Source organism: Lactuca saligna, chromosome 1, assembly GCF_052625555.1.
Source record: "Lactuca saligna cultivar CGN05327 chromosome 1, ASM5262555v1, whole genome shotgun sequence".
NCBI classification, from domain to species: Eukaryota; Viridiplantae; Streptophyta; class Magnoliopsida; order Asterales; family Asteraceae; genus Lactuca; species Lactuca saligna.
The window spans coordinates 11,393,429-11,419,847 of record NC_136417.1 but is presented as its reverse complement, the minus strand read 5'-3'; the positions used below and the strand labels follow the sequence as shown (position 1 = coordinate 11,419,847).

At 34.7% G+C, this 26,419-nt stretch overlaps 2 protein-coding genes across 2 annotated transcripts; both read left to right on the top strand.

Annotated features, from left to right (window-relative positions):
* The first annotated feature begins 1,836 nt into the window (after positions 1-1,836).
* On the top strand, positions 1,837-4,359 carry LOC145005246 (uncharacterized). Its single transcript, XM_078964346.1, has one exon. It carries the CDS (start codon positions 2,763-2,765, stop codon positions 4,206-4,208), a length of 1,446 nt encoding a protein of 481 aa, XP_078820472.1. The 5' UTR covers positions 1,837-2,762; the 3' UTR covers positions 4,209-4,359.
* Positions 4,360-17,480: 13,121 nt separating this feature from the next.
* Positions 17,481-20,630, top strand: LOC145005162 (SNAP25 homologous protein SNAP33-like). Its single transcript, XM_078964244.1, has 6 exons — positions 17,481-17,793; positions 18,472-19,023; positions 19,139-19,232; positions 19,341-19,474; positions 20,221-20,318; positions 20,432-20,630. The coding sequence occupies exons 2-6, from the start codon at positions 18,532-18,534 to the stop codon at positions 20,529-20,531; spliced, it is 918 nt and encodes a 305-aa protein (XP_078820370.1). The 5' UTR covers positions 17,481-17,793; positions 18,472-18,531; the 3' UTR covers positions 20,532-20,630.
* Positions 20,631-26,419: the final 5,789 nt, after the last annotated feature.

Sequence of the window (26,419 nt, the reverse complement as noted above, 5' to 3'; positions counted from 1 at the left end):
TTTTGCTTAGACTTGTGGTTTAAAGACTAATTGGAAGTTGGTTCATCTTTTCAATAAAGATATTCCCACAATTAAATAGGTTTATATAAAGGTTCATGTTCATATTTGTACAATAATATTTTTCAAGTTATGAAACAAAATAATTTAATTTTGCGGAAATATACAACCAAAACATCGCTTAAATGTTTATTTATGCAACGGTGTTTCACATTTTACCAATTTATACAATATTTTAATTATTTTATCAATTTTGTTGACATGAACTACACAATTATGGTTCAACTGGTGGTGAAACTTGCTCTCGATAAGATTCTGCATCATTTGGTTCTAAAGTGAATTATTGTGGTATATTATGTATAACGAAAAAGGTGAAATGATGTTGTATAAATACATATATAAACAGATACAAAATAAATTGTATGTGACATTTTTAAAACTACAAAGGGCATAAAGACCAAAGTAAGGCATCTTATTTTGGCCTAAAAATGTATACAAAATGGCATGGAATAGAAGACAAAGAGTGACCAAAACTTGCCTTGAAGGGTTAAATGGGTTGTCAACTTAATCAACATCACTTTTAGTCATGCATTTGTCTACTCTCTCTCTCTCTCTCTCTCTCTCTCTCTCTCTCTCTCTCTCTCTCTCTCTTGTCTCATAAGTGAAGCTTAATTAATGCCACTACATGTGTGTATGTTTGTGCTTAGCATTAGGCATCAATAATCCTTTTTTTAACTAATCATAAATATTCTTCTACATATACTTTGTAGTTTATGCAACAAAGTTTGTACATTTTATTTGTAACTTAAAGTTTTTTATAACCGTCCATCCTATTGCAACAAGTCAATCCTGACCGTTGGATTAAGTAATCACAAAATTATGTGCATGCACATGTCATGAATTGGACTTGTATGCCAAAAGAATCTAAAAGTAAGGACCAAAACTAATAAAATAAAAGTTAGTTGTTATCTTGTAAGCACTTGCACTTGTGCTACAGCTAAACATTGTGCTAAGATGCCGGCTTAAACGATACAATTAACGCTAAATTAAGATAGCTATCAACCATGAATGATAAATCTCATAATAGGACATTAACGTTTCCGGTTTGAGCCATGAGTAAAGCCGGCTCTTTAATCTCTTATATACCTTTTCGTGTATTTTAAGGTAATAAAATGAGTGATGATTATATATTTTTTCACCAAAAGAATAATTACTTTTTCATATTTTGTTATCGCACTGCAATATGAAAATATTTAATTTCTTCAAATTTGTAAGTTTTTGTTACTGAGAAATATTATTTCTTTAATTATAATTTAAAAAAGAACACTTGAAAAGGTGATGTAGTATTTAGATATTTGCAAATAATTTGTATTAAAAGTTTCTCTTTTTTATCAAGAATTAATATAAAAATAGTTTTTTTTAAAATATTTTAAATATTGGGTTCCTTTTGATGTGAAGTGACGAAAATGCCACTAGCCTACTACCACTACTACTAGTATGCTTGTTTAGCACAAAAAAGCTTTTAGCTTCCATATGCAGGCTTGTAGATTCTTTACTTCACAAACTTCTTGTTGGTTTAGTGGGTCCCTTTTTCTCATTTGTCCAACTTACCAGTCATTGCAAAAGGGTTTCATTTGCTTATTCATTTTGCATTAGTAAATGACGAGATTGCCCTTGTTAATTAATAAGGCCAAATACTTTAGGAATAAGTGTGACACTTGTCATGTCCTGATTGGGAGTATTAGGTTAATTCATTGAAGGAAGATATGAGGTGTAAGAGACCCACACCATTGTTTATTAATGTTTATATTTCTGTGGGTAGATAAATTACAGAGATCATGGCAAAATTAGGAATTGTAGGGCAACAATCATGAGGCCACCGGTTTGGAGATGCCCAATGTGGAGCAATTTAAGCCGTCGGATTGGCGTTTGGCGTAGGATACTTAGCTGAGTACACGTTGCTTTTGCCTCTTTTTATCCTTATTTCCATGCATGGATTTCTCCTTCTCCCTCCAACTATAGCCTATTCATCTCTCTCTTCTGTCTCTCTGCTTACATATATATCTCTAGAGAGAGAAACTGATAAAAGTTCAGACAGAGAGAAAGAGAGAGAGGGTGTGCTTGTTCATCGTCATCATTAGCAAGAAAGGTAACCGACCCATCATCTCTTTTTCAGATTTCTGATCTTTTTTGCTTCGATTCTTGACTACTACTCGAGTGTAGCTTCAATTTAGTTCTTGTGTTCTCATTTTAACGCAATTGGATCTTGTTTTTGCTGAGCTACAAAATGCAATTTGAGATGGGTTCTTCTTTATTCTTCATTTCATTCTGCAAGAAGATTGAAAACCCACCAAAGATTTGGGCTTCTAATCGTGTTTCTTGATCTTCGCGTGTCTCAATTTTCGGTTGAAATTTTTTCAAGTCGTGTTCTTGCTAAGAACAAATCGAATCTGAGTGGGTTCTTTGTTATTCGTTTCAGTCGGCAGAAAGATCGGATACCAACTAACGATTTGAGCTTTTGATCGTCTTTCTTGATCTGGGTGTTTCACAATTCTCAATATTCAACTTTTAAGGCATGTTCTTGCTGAAAATAAAATGCAATCCTAGATTTAAGCTTTTGTTCTTGTGTCTTGATCTGTGTGTTCTTTAATTCTCATTTTTCAAGCTTAAATTCTCTGTTTCTTTGAGAATTCATCATCATCCTCTGTCCTTGGACCACTTTAGCTTACAATCTGATCTGAATTTTGACCTTTTGTTCGTTGAAAATGTTGAAGTCCAATCAAAATTCAGTGCAACAAAGTGATCGACAACTTATGAAACACATGTGTAAGCTGTGCAACAAAAGCTTCCCCTGTGGTAGATCCTTGGGAGGTCACATGAGGTCTCACGTGATCAACTCCACCGATCATCATCACAAGATGAAGTTCTCATCTGTCAACAACAATGACAGAAACATGATGGATAACAACAACACATCAGTCCTCAATGGCTCTTCAAACTCGAATGATTTGGGTTATGAGCTGAGAAAAGATCCCAAAAAGACTCTGAAAGCAAAAGATTCAAGTGAACCCCACGACAACTGTTTGGTTGTTCTTGATAAGCTTTGTAAAGAATGTGGAAAAGGTTTTCAATCTTGGAAGGCCTTGTTTGGACACATGAAATGTCACTCCGACAAAGTCTTAAACACCAAAACCGCAATTTTGAATCAAGATTCTAAGATTAGTCAATCTGGTATTGACAATTTGGGTACAAAACTCCGTCAAATGAAGAAATCAAGATCAAGAAATGGAACAACCAAAAAGTCGATAGTTGCTTGTGCTACCACTCCTACTGTTACCACCACCACCACAACCACCACCACCACCACCGCTACCGCTACAGCTTCATCTTCGGTTTCCATGAATGCTAACCATGCTTCAACAAGTGTTGTTTCTTATATGGATCAAGAACAAGAGGTAGAGATTGCTATGTGTTTGATCATGCTTTCCAGAGATGTGGGAAAATGGGGCAAGAAGATAACTGGAAATGGTTGTAAGATGAAGAAGTTAACAGAATCAGAAGTTGATTTTGAAATCCATGGAAGATCTGAGATGTGTTTTAACGATTTCGGGAAAACAACAATCAATCAAGAGGAATTTGACGATCAAAACAAGAGAAAGTTTGAGTGTACTACTTGTAACAAGAGTTTTCACTCTTATCAAGCACTTGGTGGGCATAGAGCAAGTCACAACAAGTTAAAGGGATGTTTTGATTCGAATAATGACCACAAAAACAAGATTGAAAGCAAACCCGTGTTAGATCATGAAGATATGATTAATGGGTGTTGTGAAAAAACATCTGATAATCATCATTCAACATCAAGTTTCAATCTTGGTGGTTCTTTGAAGAACACGTTGCTAGGAGCTCATGAGTGTTCAATTTGCTTTAAAATTTTCCCATCAGGACAAGCTTTGGGGGGTCACAAGAGATCACACTTGATTGCTGAGGCTAAACTGAATCAACAAAACCCAAACTTGGTCGAGAAATTGGAGAAACCAATTCAGGAAATCCGAGGTTTTATTGATCTAAACATGCTTCCTGATCCTACAGAAGAAGAAGAAGAACAGCAACAAGAGATAATGATGGGGGACACAAGTACCACAGGGACCGAGTATAATCCATGGTGCTACAACCATGCATCAACATTACTTGGTTTGCTTTCAACAAGCTAACACTTCCAAGATCATTTCAGGTGTCAATTCCATTATACCAGTACTAATACACCGGATCATACATATTTCATTGATTCTTTACCTATTTGATGTAATTTTCTGTGTTGACCAACACTTTTAAGTAGCCAATACAAAATTTGTCAGAGTTCTACATTGTGTCATTTAAATTCATTGTTTTTCCTCATTCAAGAACAATAGTTTCATGGATTACTAATCTGGTAAGTAGTATGTTTTTGTGTTGGAAAATATATAGAAACTAGCATGTTGGCTAGTTGCCAAGTTTCCTTGTCTCCCATTAGTGGGAGAAAGAACATTTTGTGAGTTTTTAAGGTTTTTCTAGCCTTAAGCCATGAGACACGAGGTTCGCAAAAATCATATCTACATTTGAAATTGTGGTCTTGCCAAAATATACATTTTCTGGAGGCATACATCACAAATCAGATCTATATTCTTACGACAATGCATCACATTCTCGTAATTAAGAATGGTTGAAACCATGTCGATTCTATGGACAATTAAAGAAGATCAAATGCATTCTATCAAGACTTATATATTTAAGAATGTCATAATGTATTAGTGTTTTTGTTCGATTTTTAACCATTCTTAGTTTTATTCTTTGAGAATAAATATATGGGTTTTGACGTAGGAGTTTTTGGTGTCATCCTCATTATGTTCATCAAAAACACATCTAGGTTTCTTGAATACACACAAAAGATTTCTGAACGATTTAAAATTGTGCTCTTTTGAAATCGAGTTTCAAGAACATCATGTTCAAGTCTGGGTTCAAACACACATATTCACATACACAAACCCTTCAACTTTAGTTTCTGGATATGTTGGTGTTGGATTTCTTGAACAAGTTTCAGGATTCGAGATCTCAATGAAGATGAACTCAATTTCAAAACCCAACAGAAGTTAAGAACATGAAATCTTTGTGTGTTTGTTTCAAAACCCACATGCACACATCCGTTGTGTGTTTCAAATCTTTGAAGAACTCTAGAATACGAAATCCTTGTGTTTTGTTTCGCACCAAGAACTTAAGAAACAAAAATCTTTGAAGCCAATATGAATGTGTAACGTCCCATTTTCACAACAAAAATTTTCATTTTTAATTAAGGTAACACTTCACATTTATAGAATCCAAGTTAAGAAAATCATTTGTTTCATAATACATTTATTTAAAATCAGAGTAATAAACGCAGAACCTCTATTGTTGCTGATGAATTTGTACAGTCACGCATTCGCCTCCTCCAAGATACCACACACCACAATATAAATACAATGCATACACACCGGGCCCACATGTGACAACCCAGAAAATACGTCATCAACTGTCGTTTGTATCTAACAATAAAACACAAGAAATAATAAGGACGACCTTGTAACCACCTAATATATGTCAATATATTCGACTAACACTTTAATGACGTCAAACCTTAGATTCAAAAATGAATGTGCGTAAAGGCGCGTCACTTTAAGAGCAAGTTAACATATTTAGATTCTATAAGCTACCGCGATCCCAAAAATCTGAATTTCGCAACAATCTGAATAGCTACGTGTGAGATATAACTTTTATAGTAAATAAAATCTATCGTGCGTGAAATATTACAACGTCAAAAACTACAAAGAGATTAGTTGACTTTTGGAAAAAGTCTTCAACTAGGTAATCATAGTACTTCTCAAAATAGGAGTTGTGAAAAAAAGAACGCCCAAAATGGAAACCATATAGAAAAGTTATTAAATTTATAAAATCATAATGGTAATAAAAACTAGTCAAAAAAAGGAAGTCAAAACTAGCCAAAATGATCAAAAGGAAAGTCGTAGAGAACAACAAGACCTACAAGGATATATAAAAGTTGTAGAAAATGGAGTTCGTACATGAGAGTTATGAATTTTCGAAGATTAGTAAGCATCCTCGCGAGCACCCGCATGAAATGCGCGACACACATTTTTACACTCCTATCCTCCAGGATACGGATGATGTGGCACCATGAGAAGAGGACAAGTGTCAGCATTAGGGTGGTTCACACGCACTGCACGACACGCAATGTGTGGCATGCATCTGAAAAATCCCCCTTCGGATTGATCTTTTCTCACACCTCAAACACACCTCACTCTCTCTCAATGTTGGTTTAAATGGCTCCTGAACACCTCTCGGGCGCTAGACGTCTCGGTTTTTCTACCCTACATCAACGGTTTCATGGTTAAAATGCAACTTTTTATAGTTATTACGAACTATGGTTAGATAATAATGCTCGTAATGTTAGGATAATATTATGCCCGGTATTAACCCTAGTTCTTATACCGAATCACAATGATAGATAAAATCATACCTAGCTGTTACGCTTGCAAGTTGCCATGAAACGCTGATACTCTAGTCGTTATTATATCCGTCCTTTGGATAAGCATAGTACCTAGTAGTTACTCTGCCCAAATACTCGGCTATGCAAAACATATACATACTCCAGTCTTCAGTTGTCTAACTGCAAAGATAGTCTTCTGTTTGTTGCTACAGTCGCAACTTTCAAATACCATCTCCATTTCGGAGATCCAATCCATTATCTCAACATGATTTGGGCTCCCAGAAAGACTTGGCGGCTTGGCACCCAAGAAGTTCTTTTACATTCGCCAATCCTTGTTGTTTCTCCTTTCCGGATCGTTCCTTCGTTCTCCTTGAGTCCCAACTTGACTCATAATGCGACTATTGTTCCCTTCCTCCGATTGCTCGGGAATCAATTCAGGTTCCTCAATAGGTATGATAGGTTCATCCCTATTATTATGCAACATCTATCGCATCTCATCCCTTTGTTCGGCTAACATAGCCCGAATCATGGCTTGCACCCCAGCCATTGTTATTGGTTCTGGTGCTACTGCTACAACACGTATTTGCTCAATCACTGGTGGTTGATTCCTGTTTTCATCCGCGTTTCCAACGCCACTCCTTGTTCTCACCATTTTTGATCTACACACCGAATAAGGTGAAATTTAGATCTTCATTCATGATAGATTTCGAATCATCCTTATCACTCCGAAACGATTACATGCTAGTTCTAATATCGTATACATACGCTTAAAATCCTAAACACATAAACCTTCAGATCCGGTTGGCAACAAACCGTAGATCCGAACAAATAATATCATATATGACAACATATAACATTTAGCACATAAAAGCATTTTAGGCAACTTTCCTAAAAATAAACTAGTGCTCGTGTTTAAAATCCAACAGACACACATCTCAAAATTCTACTTAGCATTCTAAGTTTAAGTCTAGAAATCCTACAAATTCCTAGTTCGCTTAAACTAATGCTCTGATATCAACTGTGACATCCCTAAAATCACGGCCAGAAAAGACCGATTTCATTTATGCTTCTTAAAATAATTTCAAAGTAAATCCTTTTGATTTAAAAGTGTTGCGGAATTTGTTCCTAAAACAAAACATGATAAAATAATATTTATCAAAGCATTTCATCAAGAGATGCATTTTCATTATATAATCAAAACTTGGGATGTCATGTTCCAATACAGACCATAAAGCGTAAACGATAACATTACAAGTCATTCAACAAATATATACATATACAGACTTGTAAACAAAACCACTCGATGATTCATCCATCTTACACCCTTGCGCCACTTCCTGTAATACAAATAAAACTGAGTGGGCCAGGCTTGGGAGCCTAGTGAGCATATAGGGTTTTCAACCCACAATAAATAAATTATATTTAATTTCACCAACCAATCACTATCCCGATTACCCATTCCCATTATTCTCACTTTACGTCCCTAAAACAACATCTATCTCAAGGGACTTAATCTAGGATTTTCATCGGGACGGACATTACTGCTAAGGGGTTTCCTCAACAATAGATATCCTAAAGGCAACCATGAGGGGGATAGAGTACACCGGTGAACACATCGTTCACAACACCTACAGGTTATGAACCTGCTAGCGTTCCACGAGACTGTCTAGAAGGAGTCTGTGGTCGTTATCCATACTCCGCTGAATAACTAGGTCAACAACAACATCATCGAGGCCTCTCATCTGTTTATTACACACCAACTATCTACCCATGTTCTACCCAACATATTAGTAGATAAAAATATATATTTTTATACATAGTTTAAAACCTGTATAGCATTTTCATTCAATACATATTTCACATAACAGATGAGGCATACCCACATAACACGTATTTCATAGAAAACAAATCAGATCTATGAGATTGAAGAGAGTGAATATACATTCACGCACATAACAACAAAATTATACACATAACATGTATTTTGTATAAAATACTTCATAATTATGCGTTAGAAGAAACTAACTACACACTCACTTGATCAGAAGATGATCGGACAGCACTACGGCTTGTAGAAGTAGTAATCCTCAGCAGATCTGGAAGATCTCTACAAAAATTGAACTTCTCGCGGACAGAGCTTCGGCTCGGGAACCGCACTTCTCGGGATCTTCGGGATCTCGGAACTTGCTTCGGGACTTGGGAATATTACCGGGGCTTTGGGGTACTTCTGGCACGCAAAACGATGCAAAACGGGAGAGAGAAGAGAGAAAAATAGCAATAGAACTCGACAGCCTCGCATCCTATTTATAGGAGGCTGGAGCCTTGGAGTACGCAGGGCGTACTACCTTACGCGGGTGCGAGGCGTGTCATGCTTCGTTGTACGCGGGGCGTACGCTAGTACGCTGGGCGTACTTTGGATCAGATCGGTGACTCCCCTTCGGATAAGGCCGATTTTAATAATTAAATTTAATTATTAATTATTTAATAAACTTCGAAAATTCATGTCTTCTTCATACGAGCTCCGTTTTCGACATTCTTTATATCCACGCGAAGGTGAGACTATGCTCTACAACTTTCGTTTAGACTCTGTCGGCTAATTTTGACTTTATTTTTATTATTTATTTTTAATAGGCCGGGACAGAAATTTTCGTTATAAATTCATAACTTCTTCGTTTGACGTCCGTTCTCGCCTAATTTTTTATCGCTTCGATACTAACAACGAGATCTTCGATTCTCGTTTAGATCACTAAGGCTAAATTTCACTTTTTATGTCATTCAGCGTTGCCGGTTCTGTCGCGAAACTTCGACAGGTCATAACTTCATCGTTATAACTCAGATTTTGGCATTCTTTATATCTTCGGTTACCTTGTTTCAACTACTACAACATTATCCAAAGATATCAAGTTTATTTTATACTTCAATTTTGACACTTATTTTTATTCTTAATTAATCAAACCACATAATTAAGCAATTTAACACAAAACACATAATACTCAAATATTACACTTCTATTATTTCAAAACGGGTTACAAAGGTTAACCTAGACTATTATATCATCATTAATGACAGGCCCAGAAACACAGGCGTTACATTAAGGCCCAAGAACACTAGCGTGTGTTCTTGGTGTTTTGAAGAACACTTGAAGATGTTTTGGAAGATTGGAAGAAAAGTGTTATGATACTTGAGAGAGAAGTTGATGTTCTTGAGCTTGGAAGTGAGAAATGGGGGAAATAAGGAGTAAAATCGTGCTATATGCATGAGTTCACGGCCCAAACTCCATTTGTTTGGCCGTGAACACCTAATTAAGGTGTTGGTTGATTTAATTGTTACCTCATACTCCTCGAAATACTTTTTTTTTTCATTTGTTTGAAGAATTAATATTAAAAAAACACCCAAACGGACTTTAAACCAGCTAAAATTTAGCAGAAATGTGTTTGACTTATATTTGAAGTGCTTGATTGTAGGGTTTGTAAGAATGGAAATTTCAGGTTGTCACATCTACTACTGATATCTCTAAGGAGTGCATAGTTATATGTAACCAGAGGTGAGATAGACATTCGAACAGGAGATCCGACTCTAGAGTCACAACCAAACAAGAAACATGCAAGAAAGCCTATATCAAGAGTTCTCAGGCTATCCTACATAACTACATACAACCCCTAGGGCACTCCACTAAACGATCACCAACCTACTAGTACTTTAACTAGCATATGACTACTCTTATATGCAAACATACAAAGATATACATTGTAGTAAATAGTATAATGAGGAAAGTCGCCTAATTTAGAGACTCAAGAAACATAGCAACACGCCCACTCTCCGTACTGATTGCTTCTGCGAATCAACTAGCACCAAAACACGGTAGAAACTTAATCATTTCACGTAATTCCTTCAAGTTTGACCCAAAGTCACCAAAACACTGTTCAAAAAGTCAAGGGTCACGGTCAACAAAAGTCAATGGTAACATGTCATCGACTCCCCACGATGCGGCAAGCTCTTGGTCATGTCGTGGCCAGCTAAAGACAAAACACTCGAGCATCCGAGAATTGCCACAACGTTGCAATCCCCTGGCCACGTCGTGAGATTTGCAGAATGCCAACTTTTCCAATAAGTGCTTAATCTCTTTAGATTAAAGCCCAAAATCTCAGATCTACTCTTTCATACTGACTTAATGGATAAAGTTTTCAACTTTACCCATTAGAAATTCATACGAAGGTTGGATCTAACATTCTAAGTCCATTAAGTCCTTATTGAGGCTATAACTTGAGCATGTACACAAGGTACACAAAACATGGTCTTTTTTCTTATTCCATAGAAGTCTAATGTCAGAGAAAATCCATCACAAACTTTGGTGTTCTTCAAACTCCAAGAGCATCCGAGGAAGGGACCAATACCTTATAAAAGGTATCAAACTTGTACTAAGAAGAACATAAGTCAAGATGAGAACTTTATACCTTCATTCACTCAAAAAGTTGAAGTAGATGGTGGATCCAAGCAAGTTCCTGCTCCCTTACAACAAGATAATCTTCCTTTTTCTTCAAGCTCCACCAAAGACTAAGAACTAAGCTTCAAATCAAAAGAATAAGCTCTCAAAGCTTCAAGGAGGCTAGGGTTTCGTTTGGAAGGGATGGAGGTTGAAGAGGATGCCCTAAACCTTGAGTCTTAGGGCTTAAATATGGAGGAAACCCGAAAAGATCATAGGCTTGGTGCAATTGATGCCAATTCGTGGCCTTCCCTTGCCACGTCATGGTAAACACATGAATGCGCATTAATGTATTTGACATGCCACGACGTGGTGCTCCATTCGGCACGTCATAACACAATGTCTTTTCCAAAAACCTTACCTTTAATCCTTCCAGACCTTCAACCGATCTATTCTAGGAAACAGGAAGTTACAGAATGTGTGTGTATCAGACTAAGAACACAAAACCAACAACCAATATAAGAGTTCTTTGTAACGTCGATTTCTGTGTTTTTTGAAGCTTAATTTCTAAATTTTTGAAGCTCAATTTTTGAGTTTTTGAACCTTGATTTCTAAGTTTTTGAAATTTGAACTCTGTGGACATGAAGCTCGATTTATGGATTTAAGAAGATGACTAGAGACTCATCAAAGATGTCGAAATTGGAAACCGACTAAACTTACACTATCATGTGATAATAATGTTTTTTTAACATGGTAAACAATTTTGATGGTAAAATATATAGAAAAATATATATAAATGACTAACTATGTATACGAGATAAAGTTCATGCCTTGTAAATCATTAACTCATCAATAAACTATGCAATTAAAAGGTCCATTAAATCATATTCCCTACCATAAAATTATGATATAATTGATAGGAAAATATAAATAAAAATATAAAACCAATAATATGTTTATAACTTTTGCATTTGATACTTTTTGTTTTGTCGCACAAAAGCGGTGAAGCTTTTTAACAGAGTCAAACGAGTCATACATAGTAATGTAATGTCCTCTAGATTTACGGACGCTGTCTTCAAAAGAATTAGTTTTGTCATCCAAAAGGTCTAACAATTCAACTTAGAGTAAATTGCAAAAATGGTCCCTGTGGTATGCAAAATTTTGGGGTTTTAGTCCAAACCACGAGTTTTTTGGAACCATAGTCCTTTTGGAGTGGTTTCTATGTGGTTTTGGTCCCTGGACTTAACTCCCGTTAAGTTGGAACTGTTAAGCCCCCCTCACGTGCCTCACACGTGAGGGTAATTTCGTCATTTCATATGTCAGGGACCATTTTTGCATAAACGTTTTTTTGGATTAATTCCTTTTAAATACCCCCATTTCCTGCGATCTTCTTCCCCAACGTCTCTTTTCTTCTACCCTTCTTCTTCTTGAGCTCTGCTACAACAAAAATGGTGCTATGTTTTTGTGGAAAAGTTGTTGTGGTGAAAACGTCTTGGACCCCTTTGAATCCAGGAAGGAGATTTTTTGCATGCCCTATGAATGATTCCGTTTGTGGGTTTATTGGGTGGCTTGATCCCCCAATGTGTGCTAGGTCTAAAGCCATCATACCTGGTCTGCTAAGAAATTTGAATTCAGTGCAGGAACGGTGCAATTAGTTGGTTAGAGGTATGAACATGCTACAGGATCAATGCAATGGACTGATATGCAAGAACAACATTTTGGTGGCAAATGTCAGAGCATTGAAGGATGATAATTTGAAGCTGAAAATGTACATGTTTGGAAGTTGGTTTTTCTTTGTGATTGTATTCTTTTATATTTGGTTTGTGTAGGGGTATACTCTGAAGGGTGTTTTGGTTATTTTGTTGTAATTTTATGTGATCAAGTTTGTAGTGACTTATGATGATAATGATATTTGTACAATTTTATGATGCAAGTGTAATGAATGTTTTACCAAAATGGTATGAATGTATAAGAATTAACATATGAATAGAAATGGTATGAATGTGTTACAAAAATATATATATTAGAACCAATTGTACATAACCAAAATGCACATTTCATTAAGATTTGTAATATAACAACCAAAGTTTCTAAACATAACAACCAAAGATTCTAAACATTACCAAAAGGGACACATTACCATACCTAAGATAACAACCAAGTTTTCATAACAACCAACCAAAAATTTTCAACAAAATATTGTAAACATAACAACCAAGTTTTCATAACCAACCAAAATCACAGAAAACTCCATGCATGCATGACACATTACTTCTTGGATTGATTCCCACCTTGCCCTTTACAGGTCCTAGAGTTGTGTCCCTTGTTCTTGCATTTGCTACAAGTAACACTGATATGCTTCCTTGATAGCTTCTGCACTCCATCATTTGTTGGTTTTTGGGAACCTCCTTCTTGTGCAGCATTCACTCCATCACCTTGACTTGCCTTCTGCTTTTTGCTTAACCTTTCACCCTCACTTTGTCTTCTCTTTTTCTTAGGCCTTCCCACCTGAGTGCGATGTGGAGGAGGGATTAGCTTTGTGGGACATTCACTTTTGGGCCACATGGATCTACCCTTAATTGGCTCCACCTTAAAAGAATAAGCCTTTTTCCATGTCTCTAGAAAATACACCTTGTGAACCCATTTGTAAATGTCAAGCTCAGCCTCTGGGTCTTTACTCATCTCATTCAGAGTTGCAATTGCATGTCTGCATGGAATTCCAATTAATTCCCATTTTCTGCAAGTGCATGTTTTGTTCCTAACATCAACCACATGTTGATCCTGCAAAGCTCTGGTGACTTGATACTTGTCTCCCCCATTCCACCTAGCAATGTATTGTGAAGCAACTGTTTTTCTTGCAGCTAGGATGTCTGTTGCTATGGGTGTTAGTGGACCTTTAGCCTTTTTCATTTCCTTCATGACATTGCATATCCTCTTCATTAGATACTCCCTTATGAATTCTAAACATCTAATGACAGGTTTATCCCTTCCTTTCTCTATCTTCCCATTAAACACTTCACACATGTTTGATATCAACACATCAGAAACTGCTCTTCCTGTGTGTAAATTACAATTAAAAAACATTTAATACAAGTCACATACAAGTAAAACAGTTCACTAAGTGAAAGACATAAGGACCAAATTGGAATATATAGATTTACCTGAAAAATGACTCCTTGCCCAATGTTTAGGAGGAATTTGCTTCAACCATTCACATGCCTCCTTATCATACTGACTAAACTCCTTCATCAAATGTTCAAACTTAGGAATGGTGGTAGCTGATGCACACCTCCATAAGTGGTCCATGTACTCTGTTTGCCTCCATCTTTTCCTCATATTGTCATGAATATGTCCGATACAATATCTATGCTCAGCATTGGGAAAAATTTGCTCAACTGCAGTATGTAAACCCTGCAAAAATTAATTTTCAATCATTAGAATTAACTTACAACCACACTTTAAATGACCAAATGTATAAAAACTACTTCCAACTTTACCTTTTGCCTGTCACTTATGAAAGTAAAATTTGAGTTTCTTCCAAGGTCCAAGTCATCCCCAAGGTTATCTAAAAACCATTTCCAGCTTTCTGTGTTTTCAGACTCAACAATCCCATATGCTAATGGGTAAATTCCATTATTGGAATCAAGACCAACTGCTGAAAGGACTTGCCCAGGGAATGGTCCTTTCATGAAGGCACCATCAAAACCTAATAAGTCCCTAAGGCATGCATTGAACCCTTTTTTCAGTGGACCCAAGCACACATAAATTCTTCTAAACTGCCTAGTTGGGGAATCAGGGTTAGGCTCAGAACATACATATATTTTCACTGTGGTGTCTGGGTTGGTGGCTTGAAGTTCGAGAACATAGTCCCTCAACAGTTCATACTGCTTTGTGTAGTCACCAGTTACATGCTTTCTTGCCTTATCCTTTGCCCTGAACACCTTGTCCATACTAACACCCACTTGTTAGGTCTTTTGAAAGTGATCTTGTATAGCTCTCAAAGGTATATCTGGATTTGCCTCAACTTGATCAAAGATTTTCTTGCTGATTAAAGAAGCAGTACAAGCCCTGAGTTTCCTTGTTTGCAAACATGTGTGAGTTTGGTTTAAGGTCCTTATAAACCAGTCGGATTCAAGATTTGACCTAGATGCATGAATGTACCAACCACATGTTACTTTTTGTGTCTTTAATTCTTTACCCTTTCTTTTTGAAGTGGTAGCTTGACTACCCACTTGGCCTTTATTGGTGACAGGTACAACACCTCTACACTGTGCCCTAAGCCTTACATTGTCATTTTTTTTAAAGAAAAGATTCCTTCTTGATTCTAGTGCATGCAGATCAATTGCCTCCTTTAATTCTTTTTTACTATTAAATTTATCTCCAACTGAAAAAGATTGTTTATGTACTACCCCAAGACTGCACCTTTTTTCTTTTCTCAAATTCTTGATAAGAGCTCTTCTCTCTCTATCTTGGTCGGATCCTTCATCCAAAGATTCAAATTCCTCATTGTTAATCACTTCCATATCTTCAGGTTCATGCCCATGAACAACATTTATACAAGAACCTTCCACATCACTTTCAACATTGAGAGTGAAGTCTCCCATGTCCACATCCACATCCTGTATATTGTTGTCAACATCCATTATGTCATCCATATGATCTTCATCTTCTATTTGTCTCTCATCTTCTTCATACTCTGGATCACTATTTTCAGATGCATCATACTCTTCAAAATTTGGATCACTTTCTTGAGATTCATCATCCTCTTCATACTCTTGATTACCCTCTTCAGATTCTCCATCCCCTTCATACTCTGCATTATCATCATCACTCCCAATCAAATTTTCCATAAGGTTATCAAATAACTCATTCAATTGTTCATCAGCATTATTAACAGGGGGGGTGTTGTAGCCTTCTTCATCAAAAGTTGATGCCTCTTGAACAACATTTGCAGCCTCCCTAACACCATCCATCTCATCAATATGAACACAAGTTGCTGCCTCCTGAACATTAGTTGAACCATCCAGATCATCATTCTTTTCCTTTGAAATGTGAACAACCTCATCAATATAATCTAAATTAAGCCTTTTGCTACAAGAACTTTCACCTATTTTGGAATTCCCAACCCTACCCCTTCTATACTCCGGTGAGAAACTATCATTCTTACTCCCAAAAAGAATCAGAGACATGAACTCACCAATAGGCTCACCATTACCATGGTTCACATTTTTCATTGGAGAATCTGCATGAACTTGACCCTCAACTTCAGCCCCTTAATCATCATTTTCTGGTAATTCCTCAATGACAACTTTACCCTTTGCATTTGGTGACATGAAGTAAGTCAATAAATTTGTCTTTCCATGCTCTGTGTACACCTCAATCAGCTTGTTATGTGCAATGTATTTAGAAAGGTTGATCACATCCTGATCATTCCCTAAAGCTCTAAGACCAAATTGAAAGTCACCATTGGGTATCCTAAAATGGTAGTATATAACTGGGGATTCATCAGCGAATTCAAAATTTCATGGGTCTGGGTAACCTAGGTCAAGCATTATGGCATCAAGTTCATGCACAGAAAACTCATCAATGTCCAGATAATCAACATAACGCACTTCACCTCCAATGTACTTTATATCAGGTAATTTAGTAAATTTCCCACCGTGATGAAGCTTAATACTAAACCATGTGGGTGCACCAGCTAAAAATCAAAATTATACATATTAACAAAGTTAAAATTTTGCATTTTTTTGTTCTAAATCAATAAGAAAATGCAAAGTATAAAAGTTAAAGAAAACAGAGCAACTTACCATATACAGTTGATACATCAACAACTTCGCATTTTGGTCTGATATGCCACATTACGAACACCATTTCGTATTAAACGTATGCCCTTATATGTGTAGTGTCGATTATCTTGTTTGGATAAGCAACGAGGGTTTTTTGCAGGTTCAATGGAGCAGAAGCAAGAAGGAGGGAGTTGGGGAGTTGACGAGTGTTGGGGAAAGTAAATGAGGGGTAAATGTCAATTAATCCAAAAAAAACGTTTATGCAAAAATGGTCCCTGACATATGAAATGACGAAATTACCCTCACGTGTGAGGCACGTGAGGGGGGCTTAACAGTTCCAACTTAACGGGAGTTAAGTCAGGGACCAAAACCACATAGAAACCACTCCAAAAGGACTATGGTTCCAAAAAACTCGAGGTTTGGACTAAAACCCCAAAAATTTACATACCACAGGGACCATTTTTGCAATTTTGTCTTCAACTTATTGTATGTCTGTCTTCCATAGTTATGTACATATATTTAATATTAAAAAAAAAATTTAAAAACTACACTTTTGGTTCATAGTTAGACTTCCTTCAACCTATTACCATTTACCAAGGACATACCGTTATACTACAAATCGTTGGTTCAAGTATCAAATGTGAACTTCCGAAAATACAACACAAAGTCACAAAAGTAACAAAACTATGGTAAAGTTTATTTTTATATTAGATAAATCAATTTGCACAGTACTTGAATTCAAAATCAAGTGAAGGTGAAGTCCAATTCAAAGTCCACGATCTTACGCGCTTGTCCTCTCTTCCATGCTATATCCTCTTTGAAGTTTGATCTCTTCAATTCTTCCAGACATCGATCACCATCTTACTCCCATCCAATTTTCAACGACATCCATCGTAGACTTTTCCTTGAACTATTCTTTAGTATTCAATTTTCCCCATTTGCCAAATTGCTTTAAATTCCGTTTCTCCCCCTTTCAGTTTCAATTCATTTAGATATTATCTCTTTAGCCGCCACAATATCTCCTCTCGCATCCCCCGAATCGAAGGTTGTCTCTTCTTGTTCAAGAATCTCAGGTACTACTCCTCAAATTCACCGGTTTCATATATTTCTTGTGTTTGTTAGTTTATATTTTTTACTTTTTCAACACACCCATCTCGCATACGATCCATACAATCAGTTTCTGAAATTATTTTTTGCAGTAAATGTGTTCTTAATTCATGTTGGTTTTGTCTCCTTCCTTGATTTCTCAAATGGGTGTATCCACCCTGTTTTTCATGTTGTTTAGGTTTAACGTTCGACTTCTAGTTTCTAGAACATACCAAATCATAAAGAATTACTATAATCAGTTTCTGCCCAGTGTTCTTGCTATTTTGTTATTAATTCATATGGGCTTCGCTTCTTTTGCTGATTTTATTTTGCTTTGATTTACTTGATGTACTTGAATGACCTAAAAATTTGGGAATTTTTGATTTTCTTTTATTTTACCCCCACGGATTTGTTGTTCTTGTTGCTTGTTGTATTTGGCTAACTGATGTCTGATAAATCAGAGCAATTCAGAGTTCGGTGCACTTAATTTGAAATGTAGGAGTGCACAATATATCAACAGTATTATAAAATTTGAAAAAAACCACTATTTTCTTCTCTCTGTGATTGAATAATTTCACAAAAATATCATGATTCTTGGTGATATTTTCAAAAAGTTTCACTTCAAAACTACCATCTAATTTCTAATATGATTTTTGTTTTTCCAGGAACATCGTGTGATTCTTTCCTAACTAAAACCCTGCAAAATCTATATAACAAGATCCACCATGTTTGGGATCAAGAAACCTCATTTCCATAGACCTACCAAACACAACTCAGTTGACCCTGGATTCCCTGGTCAACATGCTTCAAACCCATTCGATTCCGATGATGAAATTGACAAAAAGTCAACACCAAATCCTGCAAGGAGAACTTCATCCGAACCTTCTGTTCTAACCCAAGATTCCCGAGCTGCTCTTTTTGATGATGATGATGATAAAGTTAAAGGATCAGGATACAAACTCAGTTATGCATCAAGAAACAAGTATAAGAATGATTTTGTTGATTCTGGTGGAATTGAGAACCAAGATGTACAAGAACTAGAACAATATGCTGCATATAAGGCTGAAGAGACTACAAAAACTGTGCATAGTGCCTTAAAGATTGCAGAAAACATAAGAGAAGATGCTACTAAAACTATGATCACTTTGCATCAACAGGGTGAGCAGATTACTCGGACTCACATGACTGCAGCTGATATAGAACAAGATCTTAGCAGGGTATCACTCTTTTCTCACTATTACTGTTATTGTTTATGCAAAAGACATGAATGCCCTCCTCATCTTCATCACCAAAAACCCTAGATGGATTTTGAAGTTATACTTTGTGATGCAGGGTGAGAAGCTGTTAGGAAGTCTTGGGGGCATTTTCTCTAGGACATGGAAACCTAAGAAGGGTCATGCAATAAAAGGGCCTGTGATGACAAGAGGTGATAAAGATAGAATACTTTATGTTGATGTGTTTTTTTTTAAAGATTAGAGATTTTGTTTTGTGATCTTTTTGTACAGTTTTTTTATTAAAGTTTTGTGATTTTTAGATGATCCTGCCCTTCGAAAAGGTGCCCATTTGGAACAAAGAGAAAAACTTGGACTTTCAACCACCCAAACTAAAGGACAATCACATTCAAGAACACCACCCTCTGAACCTACAAATGCATTGCAGAAAGTTGAGGTATGTTAAGATCTTGTTTCTTTCTTTTTCTAATTAAGTGTTGTCTTGATAAATCTTATTTAAAAAATATTTGAGAAAAAGAAGACACACTTGAGGAATTTGAAGAAGAAACTAAATAAGGGCAAATTTGTAAAAAGTTAGGACTTTTTCCTTACTTTCTATATTAAGTCATTCTTAATGGGTGACTTTATCCATTAAGACCACATTTTCTATGTTGCTACCCTTTCAGCAAACTCTGCTTTTTTTTATTTCTTTTAAAATTTATTATCTACCTTGTTTTTAAAAGATAATAATAATAAGTTATAAGGATTTAGAAAATTATGGTTGAGATTTGAGAACACTTATGTAGTATGAAATAACGATGAAAAATGAAAACAAAAGGTAGTTATTCATCTATTAATCTTCATGATAATCTAGTAATCTACCAAAAAAACCTTTGACATATATCCAAATAGTATAAAAAATATCATGCAATTGTAAACAAAAAAACAAAAGGATTCCAACTATGCATTTGATGTCATTCATATTAGAATCATAAAAATTTCTGTTATTTATTCAGCATCACTTCTAGACAGAAGGGTAAAATGGTCATTGTTTCCATATTCATTCGGCCCAAAAAGAAAAGTTTTTGTTTATACAGCACTTACTCTAGATAGACATTCATTAAGTAAAAAGAAAAGAAAAAAATTATCAAAAACTTGTTTTTTAGGTTTTGAATTCTAATAATTAATTTGTGATTTAAACAGTATGAGATAACAAAGCAAGATGATGCCCTCTCGGATTTAAGTAACATACTTGGGGAACTTAAGGAAATGGCTGTTGACATGGGTTCAGAGATCGAAAGGTTTGTTTTTTTCTTTTTCTTTTTTTAAATTTAATTTCAAGTCTATAGATTTTAAAAGTTTGTGTTAATTTTTGTTACTTGATTTCCTGAAAATAAAATTTAATTTTGTGCAGACAAAACAAAGCTCTGGATCCTCTTCAAGATGATGTGGACGAACTTAATTTCAGAGTTAAAGGTGTTAATCAACGTGCTCGACATTTGCTTGGAAAATAAATCCAATACATTTCTGTTATTTTGTTACCTTTTTGTATGATGTGTTTCATGTTACAAGGTTTGCACATGATTATTATGCCCATTGGAATTCTTTTACTAGCCATATATTGTTTATGTATCTCATTTAATGCGTTTTACATGTTCTAATTGTTCAAGGAAAAAATAAACAAATAAAATAAGCGTTAGATAAGGTTATATGATGAGTTTGGTTGATTAAAACTGATTATTTTTTATTTTAACCTTTAATAAATAAGGCAGAATGTGGTACATAATTAGATAATCATAACTAGGAATAAGGAATTATGGAAGCAACGACTTTACCTTTGGGTGAATATAAGAGTCTCTACATCAAACATCCTTTTACACATGATGTTATGGAAATTGAGTATTGACTGTAGTGTTGTTTCTAAAGATTGAAAGACTCATTATTATATTATGTGGATTTGAAATTGTAATAATCATATAATAATTGAAAAAGTCTTCATCTTTTGTTATTAGAAAAGTGGTGGCCTTGTGTCCAACTTTAGAACACACACAGAGCAATGCATGCCTTAACCTAACCCAGTCCCACATCCATCTTTAGGACCAGTTGCTATGCAGAGAGTAGCATTAAATGCTTCGCTTGCAATAGCGAATTAGCTATTGACACTATGAACTGTCATCCTCATCACTCATTATACCTGCACCATATCAATGACTAAACCTGTGTTTTTTTCCCTTAAATATCGTTTCAATAAATAATGTTTAAATATATCTAAGAAAATGACAGATATGAGGCCAAGATTGTAAAATAAATTAGGACTCGGGAAGAACCTCAATTCTTCAACTCTTTTTTTTTTTTTTACATTAAGTAAACAAGAAACAAACATATTATCTTAAAAGATTACATTTTTCCCGCTAAGGTACTGTCTTTTTTACTTAACGAGCTTAATATGGACAGCTATACACACGACTTTCTTTTTTACTTAATCCCGATATTTAATGGGTTAAGCCATAAAAAACACGAGTTAATGTATTAAGACAGTGACCAATATTTCCCTGTTTTCCCTTCTATTTTTTTTTTTTTTTTTTTCCTTTCAACCATTAAGTGAATAAAGAAATGAGACGTGGGTCTCTTATCCCAAAAAGTCAAAAAAAGAAGATTAATATTTGAGTTTGTATATCCAGTTGTCAAGCTTGGGTAGTTGTACATTGTTTAAAAGGAGTTGTACAGTAGATGAGTCTTTTTTTTTGTCATGTAACATCATGAATGAGTTCTAGTTTGAGCAACCCAGGAAAGGTACTGCTGAGATTACAATAAAATTCTTTATACAGAATTGAGAATTCCATCTCCCAACCCAAACCCGGGGCCTTCTGCCTACAATTCAATATGCTGCAGAAATTACCATTTTAGAACAAACATACGAATTAAGTATATCTGTAAGCTTTGGACCATAGCCTCTTTGGTCGTATTATTGTAAACAAACCACCTCAGCCTGACAAATTCCATGGATCCCGAAATGTCACACATACTAAATACCTTTGATTCATTCATTAAATGCGTAACAACCCAAAACAACTTATTTATGGATACCTTGTATATACATATATATTCGTCACAGACACCATTACCACCACCACCACCATGAAGACCTCATTTTCCGGCCATCAGGTTCTAGCGGCTGCCTATCTATGCTGCCTCATTGCAACGACGTTTCAAGCTCCGGTGAACCACCGTGAAGGCAACCACAACCACCATCCTCAAGGTTCAAGAACATCTACCATGTCTAATTGCTATTACCTACGATGTCGACTGCTGTTCAAGAATCTATCTGAAGAGAAGGATACAAGATTTGGCATGGAGAAGAGACTAGTTCCTGGGGGACCCAACCCTCTCCATAACTAAACCTCACGTAAATATTCTTCACCTTATGTTTCCCGACTTTTTGAACCATTGTTCTTGCTAAAAACCTCATGAAACATTACACTTTGCATGAATGAACGACTTTGGACAAAAGATACCGACTTTAATTAATGGTTTTCTTTTTCGTTACATTTGTACAAAGCCACTCATTCTTGTAAACTATAAGTGTTCTTTCTCAAGAACAGTGGTTAGGTTATGACTAAAAGATAAGTATGATGGTTCAAGAAGTCTATCACCCGGAACATAAGTCATGTAGTAATATGTAGGAAGATGAAGTTTAATAGTATACAAATTAAGCAAGCATTCCAATCGTAATTCCTAAAACTCCTAAAAATGCTGCGTGGTTTTTCATTTCTTTATGCTTTATATATAACACATTTGTACTAGGAGTGTATATCTGAAACCAAAAAGTATCGATGATTGTAGTGTCATCAAACTATTTAATTAGTGTGATGGGAAGTAATTTGAGACATGGTGAACTTAGTCTATACTATATTGTGAGTTTGGGAGGTGTGGAGTGCACGTGTTTGTTCCCAAAAGGCACAACTTTTCCCGCCATTAAATGTCGGATATCTATATTATACAGGTTTTTCCGTTTGGCAGAGGTTAACTCTTCATCTACATTTTCTCTACAAATTATTAATTGTCTCGAAAACACAAAATAACATCTATGTTTTGTATCGCTATTTTTGCCATAAATCGAGGATTATCCCAAACATGGTTTCATGCATGTAACTCAAGCAGTAGAGTCGAAGTTATAGATTTAAGAAAACATATGTACATAATTCGAGAATTGTCCAAGTTCATTTTGATCTTCGATCATTAATTAACCCATATTTTCAACAAAAAGCCAATCAATGGAACCAGTTTTTTTTGGCTTTTTTTAGGGATTTGGTTAATGAAACTATAGTAGAACTTCGGTTTTTTCAATCGGTTACAATAAGGCTTTTTTCGATACAGACGGTTAATCGAAAATTCAACTGTTAATTGTTTTTTTACAGCACTAATATTTAGATTTTAGCACGTGGTTGATGATGTTAAACTAAGTCTTTATTAATTAATTAACTTAGCTCATACTAAACCGTCCCAAATTTATTTGAGACGTTTGCTGGTTTTATGAGATGATGCATTGTTGAGTTGTCACAATGGTTGTTGAGGTGGTATTGAATATATGAAGGACAGATTTTTTTACATTTCATAGGAGTTTTGTAGTTTAGAGATATGATCCATATTATCAATAAAGAAAATTTTATCAAAATACTTAAAAACTATATCTATTATTTTAATAAAATTTGGTTGGTTGTTAGACAAAATCATCCATATCAACGGCAATGATTTTAGCCTATTTTACTTTTTAGCTATCATACACTTCAAATTAGGCTGATTCAATTCTATACTATTTTTTCAATTGCTTCATATACCCTTTTATGTGAGTGAATGAGTATGTGTACCCATTATGATTTGACTATTTATACGAAGTGATTGGAGCATATACTAAGATGCTAAAATTATTATGTATTTTACTTATGTAATTGTGATAGAGTTTAATTAACATAATGTTTGAAAAGTTTTTTTTTTGGAGCAGCAGAATTGAAGATTTAAATAAATTCTAAAATTCAAAAGGTAAATTAGTATGATGACGTAGACAATTTATTAATTAAACTTTAGACATTCGAATAGATTGAATATGAGCTTATTTCTAGAATTAGTTATGGAGTTAGTTAATTTTTAAAGTATTCATTAATTAAAAACAGGTTAACATGATCTTGGTTTTATTAACCATCCATCAATGCCTAATATATACGGTGTATGGTGTTTCTCATCAGTAACAAACTATTAAAAATGTAATGATCTTATGAAAGATCAATATGTAACTTATCTTTTTACCTATTTAGGATAAGAAGACTATTTAGTGTATTGATCCAAAAAAGTCGATATAACTTTCATCTAACCATTCAAGAGTATATTAATGCAAAACATTTGAAACGATATAACCAGAGCCATATATGATCTTTCAAATCGTATTTTGAATTCATATTGAAACTCTGAACCATGTATCAACGGTTGTGAATTGTGATGATAGATGCCTCGTAACCTAGCAAATTGGGGATATGCAGAGATGACTTTTTCTAGGTTGATCACCAACTCTCTAAATAATTTTATTTGTATATCATTAGTTACATGAAAGAATTGAAATAAATTGATGTAGATACCAATTTGTAAGGTAATAAATCATAGGGCGTGTTTGGTAAAAGTAGTGTTAGCTGGAAGCGGGTAGCGATTAGCTGGTAGCGGGTAGCTGGTAGCGTGTAGCTGGTAGCTGGTAGCGGAAAATTGTAGCTTTTATTTGTTATATGAATGTTTGACAAAAGTAGCTGGAAGCTTTTGAAATATATAAAAGTACATAAAAGGACAATTTATTAAAAATAAAATATATATATAAATATATTTTTAAGGGTAATTATGGAAATTGATTTCAAAAGCTCCGGAGCGTTTTGTTAAAAGCTACATGAAGTAGCTTGTAGAATCGGAGCGTTTTGTTAAAACTAAAAGCTAAACGCTCGTACTGTCAAACGAAGCTTTTTGTTTAAACTAGAGCGTTTTGTCAAAAGCTAAAAACTAGAAGCTTCCAAACGCTTTCAAAAGCTCCATGCCAAACACGCCCATAGTGTGTCAAATGAAATCATGGAAAACATGCAATTATAGTGCACTTATAGGATTTGTTACGAGGATGAGAGTATCAACAAGCTTCGGTGTCCAGCAAATATATATTCATAATTGAAAAGATTATTTTCGGCTTCATTGTGATTCTTTGGATAAATACACTCTTAAATGAACTTCCACACCTTTTTATTTCAAGATAAAGATTTGAAAAATCAAAAGAATTTGAAACGATGTAGTTTTCTAACAATATGGATATGAAAATATGATCATTTAGGACGTATTCAAATAATATCGTTCCCTGACAATATCACTATTTTTATTCTTTATTCATTTTAGAGCTGAAAATAATAATAATAATAATAATAATAATAATAATAAATTATTGAAAACAAAATTTTGACCAACTAATTTGGTCTAATTTGGTGTCGTAGATAATAATCACATATAAATCATTTAACTTACCAAAATAACAAGGCCAAGTTGAATGTAGAAAAAATAATACTATATATTATTAAGTCAATCAAGTCTTAATTTTGAAGTAGTCGTTTTAGGTTTACAGGTTCCTGGGTGGTTTTAAACAAACATTTCAAGTTTGAAAAACTTAAACCTATTAAATTTAGGGTTGTAAACGAACTGGCTGTTCGGCATGAATAGTTAAATACGAAGTTCGTTTATGTTTGTTTAGTTAAACGAACGAACATGAACAATTGTCCCGTTCGTTTATTTATGTCGGTTCGCTTAAGTTTATTTATGTTTATATATGTTCAATTATTTTTTATTATATTACTATATTATATGTTTGTTTATGTTCATATATGTTAATTGTATTTGTTTATCTTTGTTCGTTTATATTTGTTTAGCATGTTCACGGCCACAAACGAACGAACAAAATAATTTGTTAAACGAACGAATATGAATAATCATAAGAAAACTTGTTTGTTTGTCTTTTTTTTTTTTTTTGAACCGTCAAATATAGATATATAATATACTCTTAAACTAACACTTAATTCACTATGCTACTCTTAATTCACTTGTTTGTTTATCCGTTTCACTTGTTTGTTTATCCGTTTATTTGTTCGACTAACTTAAATAAACATGAACGTTCATTTTCGTTCAGTTCATTTACGACTCTACTTATCAAATGAATTTTCTTTTTAAATTTGCAAATAGTTTGTTAATTTTTTATAACTTTTCTAATTTGCGTTTTTTTTTAATATAGGTAACTAATTATGACAGTGTATTTCCACTATAGCCGACCATCCTTTGATATTACGTGTTTGGCCCGAAGCTTTTAGAAGTATTTGGGAGCTTCTAGCTTTTA

Bases quoted from the DNA above. Each gene is read 5' to 3' on its own strand.
- LOC145005246 (XM_078964346.1), top strand. From the start codon at position 2,763: ATGTTGAAGTCCAATCAAAATTCAGTGCAACAAAGTGATCGACAACTT.
- LOC145005162 (XM_078964244.1), top strand. From the start codon at position 18,532: ATGTTTGGGATCAAGAAACCTCATTTCCATAGACCTACCAAACACAAC. The intron at 19,475-20,220 runs GTATGTTAAGAT...TGATTTAAACAG, and splicing joins ATGCATTGCAGAAAGTTGAG to TATGAGATAACAAAGCAAGA. The intron at 20,319-20,431 runs GTTTGTTTTTTT...AATTTTGTGCAG, and splicing joins ATGGGTTCAGAGATCGAAAG to ACAAAACAAAGCTCTGGATC.